Source organism: Xiphias gladius, chromosome 6 (assembly GCF_016859285.1).
Source record: "Xiphias gladius isolate SHS-SW01 ecotype Sanya breed wild chromosome 6, ASM1685928v1, whole genome shotgun sequence".
Taxonomy (NCBI): domain Eukaryota; kingdom Metazoa; phylum Chordata; class Actinopteri; order Istiophoriformes; family Xiphiidae; genus Xiphias; species Xiphias gladius.
In genome coordinates, this window is record NC_053405.1 from 18,781,668 (window position 1) to 18,784,471 (window position 2,804).

General features: G+C 47.2%; 1 protein-coding gene across 1 annotated transcript; it reads right to left on the minus strand.

Annotated features, from left to right (window-relative positions):
- Positions 1-1,836, minus strand: LOC120791152 (diencephalon/mesencephalon homeobox protein 1-A-like). The gene is made up of 4 exons (XM_040129354.1): positions 1,683-1,836; positions 1,288-1,466; positions 651-1,089; positions 1-419 (listed from the first exon to the last, which is right to left on the minus strand). The coding sequence occupies exons 1-4, from the start codon at positions 1,834-1,836 to the stop codon at positions 1-3; spliced, it is 1,191 nt and encodes a 396-aa protein (XP_039985288.1).
- Between the last annotated feature and the right edge of the window lie 968 nt (positions 1,837-2,804).

A 2,804-nucleotide genomic window follows, 5' to 3' on the forward strand; every position in this document is an offset into this window, starting at 1 on the left:
TCAGTTGGGGAGCGTGTCCAATCCTAGCGAGGCTGCGTGCTGCTTGGCCCTCAGACGGAGGTTCTCAATGCTGGTGGTCTTACTGTTGAGGCTTCCTGGGAGACTGCCTGGTGCCGCCTGCAGCAGCGGGCTGTTCCAGACCTGCTGGGCCTGCGACAGGGTCTGGTAGTAGGACTGGCAGGGCAGCGACCCCAGCGGGGACGGCATGTTGACATTCATCCCCAGGTAGGGCAGAGAGGACGGCGTGCTCATGTCAAAGGACGGGTAGTGCACCAGGTTGTTGGTGGCGGCCATGTGCTGCCGAAACTGCTCCTGCAGCCGGAAGAGGCTGAGGGGAGACGAGGCGTAGGAGTTGCTCTGAGCCAAACCGCTGGTCACGCTGCTGGAGGACGGCAAGGCGGGGGAGCTCAGGGGAGACTCTGAAGGTAAGGAAGAGGGGAGGAGGACTTAAGTATGTTTCAACACACCCGGACCTCTACTGTGAGTATTTTTTTGTTAATCCTGTTTTGAAAAGAACTGTGTGCTTTTGTCTGGCATTTAGATACTAATTCTGTAAAAAAAAGCTTTGTAAATGAATGTGATTAGATTCTTAAATATGACATATAATCAGGACAAATAAAAAAAGCAAAAGTACAGACGTATATTTTTACCTGACGTTGGGCTGAGTCGTTTGCAGGATGGGGAGCTGCTCCCCGGCAGCGCCCCCCCCTCCCCCTGCGTCTCCTCCCTCATCTTCACCCTTGTCTCCCCCCTCATTTCATCCTCGTCTCTGTCAGCATTATCTTCTGCTGCTGACTCACTGTCCGATGGCTCAGGGGAGGTGACGTTGACTTCCACACTCATCTCACCGGGCTGGGGCTGCGCCGCTGCCAGCCTCTCTGTCTCTGAGTGACAGGATGAAAGAGAGGAGGGAGGGGGAGGAGTGCGGACTTCAGGAACCAGAGTGGCGGTGTTGGTGGTGAGGTTGGCCTTGGAGTCCTCTGTAGAGCCCTCCGCTGCTCCCGACGCCTCCTTCTGTTTCTGGAGCTGCTCCTTCTGCAGGCTGCGCTGCTTCTTACGAAACTTGGCCCGACGGTTCTTGAACCAGACCTGGCAGACAGAGAAAACAGACAGAGATCAGAGCTTGGGTAAAATACTCTTAAACAGTGGACCTCACCTATCCATTGTCATCCTTAATGCTACGAGACTGCCTTTAAATGAACCTTCTAATCTTTAAGCTGAGCAACTGAGCCTGCAAACAGGCAAAAAAAAAAAACATAGGATAAATGCATTCTGAGGGGGTTTTACCTGCACGCGCGCCTCAGGCAGGTTGGTGCACATGGCCAGACGTTCACGCATCACCACATCAGGGTAGTGGGTCTTCTGGAAGGTTTTCTCCAGGGCCTCCAGCTGCTGGGCGGTGAAGGCCGTCCGACTCCGCCGCTGCTTTCGGTGCTGGGAGCCATACCGGGCCTCAAGGATAATGTCTTGAAATGTGCAGCCGTTGAGAAACAAGAAACATGACCGGTTTAATTGAGGGACAGGTCAAAGGGCGGGTGATCACCATCAGATCAAAACGCTCTGACTACGTCTTAAAATACACAGTTGAAGTAAGCAGCTGCTGCTTGAGGGAGATGCAGATGTTGAATGACATTGGCGGGGGAGTGAGGAGCTGAAAAGCAAAATGAGCAACTGATTCTTACCAGCCAGTCTCTCTGCAAGAGTGAGTGCGTGCACCGATGGCCTGTAGTCAGGTGCCTGCTGGGCCTGTTGCGCCGCCTGCTGGTGGAGGTTGTACATGGCGCTCAGTGAGTTCATGGCGTGGAGAGAGTAGCCGTTCACCCCGTAGTGCTGCATGGCCAACGCGCTGTTTGCAGAGGAAGAAGCAAGCTGCTGTGAGTGTCGGGCCTGAAAACAAATCGGACTGTGTTCTGGTATTTTAAATAGATAAAAGCTGTAGAAGACGGGTTTCCAGTGTTTTGGTTTAACCTAACCAATTGAACTGGCAACAGGTGAAGTAACCTATAGGCATTAAAGACCGCGCGACTAAGTAAAAATAGTTCCTTCGTTTTATCAAGTAATGACAGAGCGGATGACTTCTAATGATTAGGAAGAAACCGCAAAATTGTATCTGACAGAGTTCACGCTCGTTGCTGTGGAGTTACGATTAAGCGGAGCCAAACGTAAATTTGGAGGAAAGGGAGGGTTTGCCCACACTGGCGGGAAGAAAAACAACAACTTTGATTTGGAATTGTAAATGTCACATTATTATTATTATTATTTATTTAAATCTGTCAGAAAGAAAATATGATGGGGTTTATGAATCTACTTGCGCAGAACAGAACAATTTTACAACAGTCTTAGTTTTAGTGAACAGAGATCTGCAGAAGATTTAGCTGATTCAAACAATGTGCCAGTTCCACTCAGCAATGATGAATTCACTGTAACATTTCGCATTTTATTCACTCAAATAATAAATGTATAGCTGAGGCCTTCTGAAGTTAAAGTTCAACAGTACAATCATTTTGTTGTAACATGTTAGTCTACTGTTTTTTATTATTACACTATTTTGTGGCCCTTGTTATTTCAACATGCCTCTATTAGGAAGCATATAGCCCGCTCTAATTTAATAATCTGATCAAAGTGGTCTACAATTATTATTATTATTATTATTATTATTATTATTAATATTATTATTATTATTATTATGCTATTAAAAATAATAATGATTAATTATTGATCATGCAGGTAAAAAAGGAATTGACATTTTTTTCTGTTAACACACAACAAAATAGGCGGACGAAATGAATTATTTCGGATTTTTC

Bases quoted from the DNA above. Each gene is read 5' to 3' on its own strand.
- LOC120791152 (XM_040129354.1), bottom strand. From the start codon at position 1,836: ATGCAGCACTACGGGGTGAACGGCTACTCTCTCCACGCCATGAACTCA. The intron at 1,467-1,682 runs GTAAGAATCAGT...GCACATTTCAAG, and splicing joins TCTTGCAGAGAGACTGGCTG to ACATTATCCTTGAGGCCCGG. The intron at 1,090-1,287 runs GTAAAACCCCCT...TCTGTCTGCCAG, and splicing joins TGCCTGAGGCGCGCGTGCAG to GTCTGGTTCAAGAACCGTCG.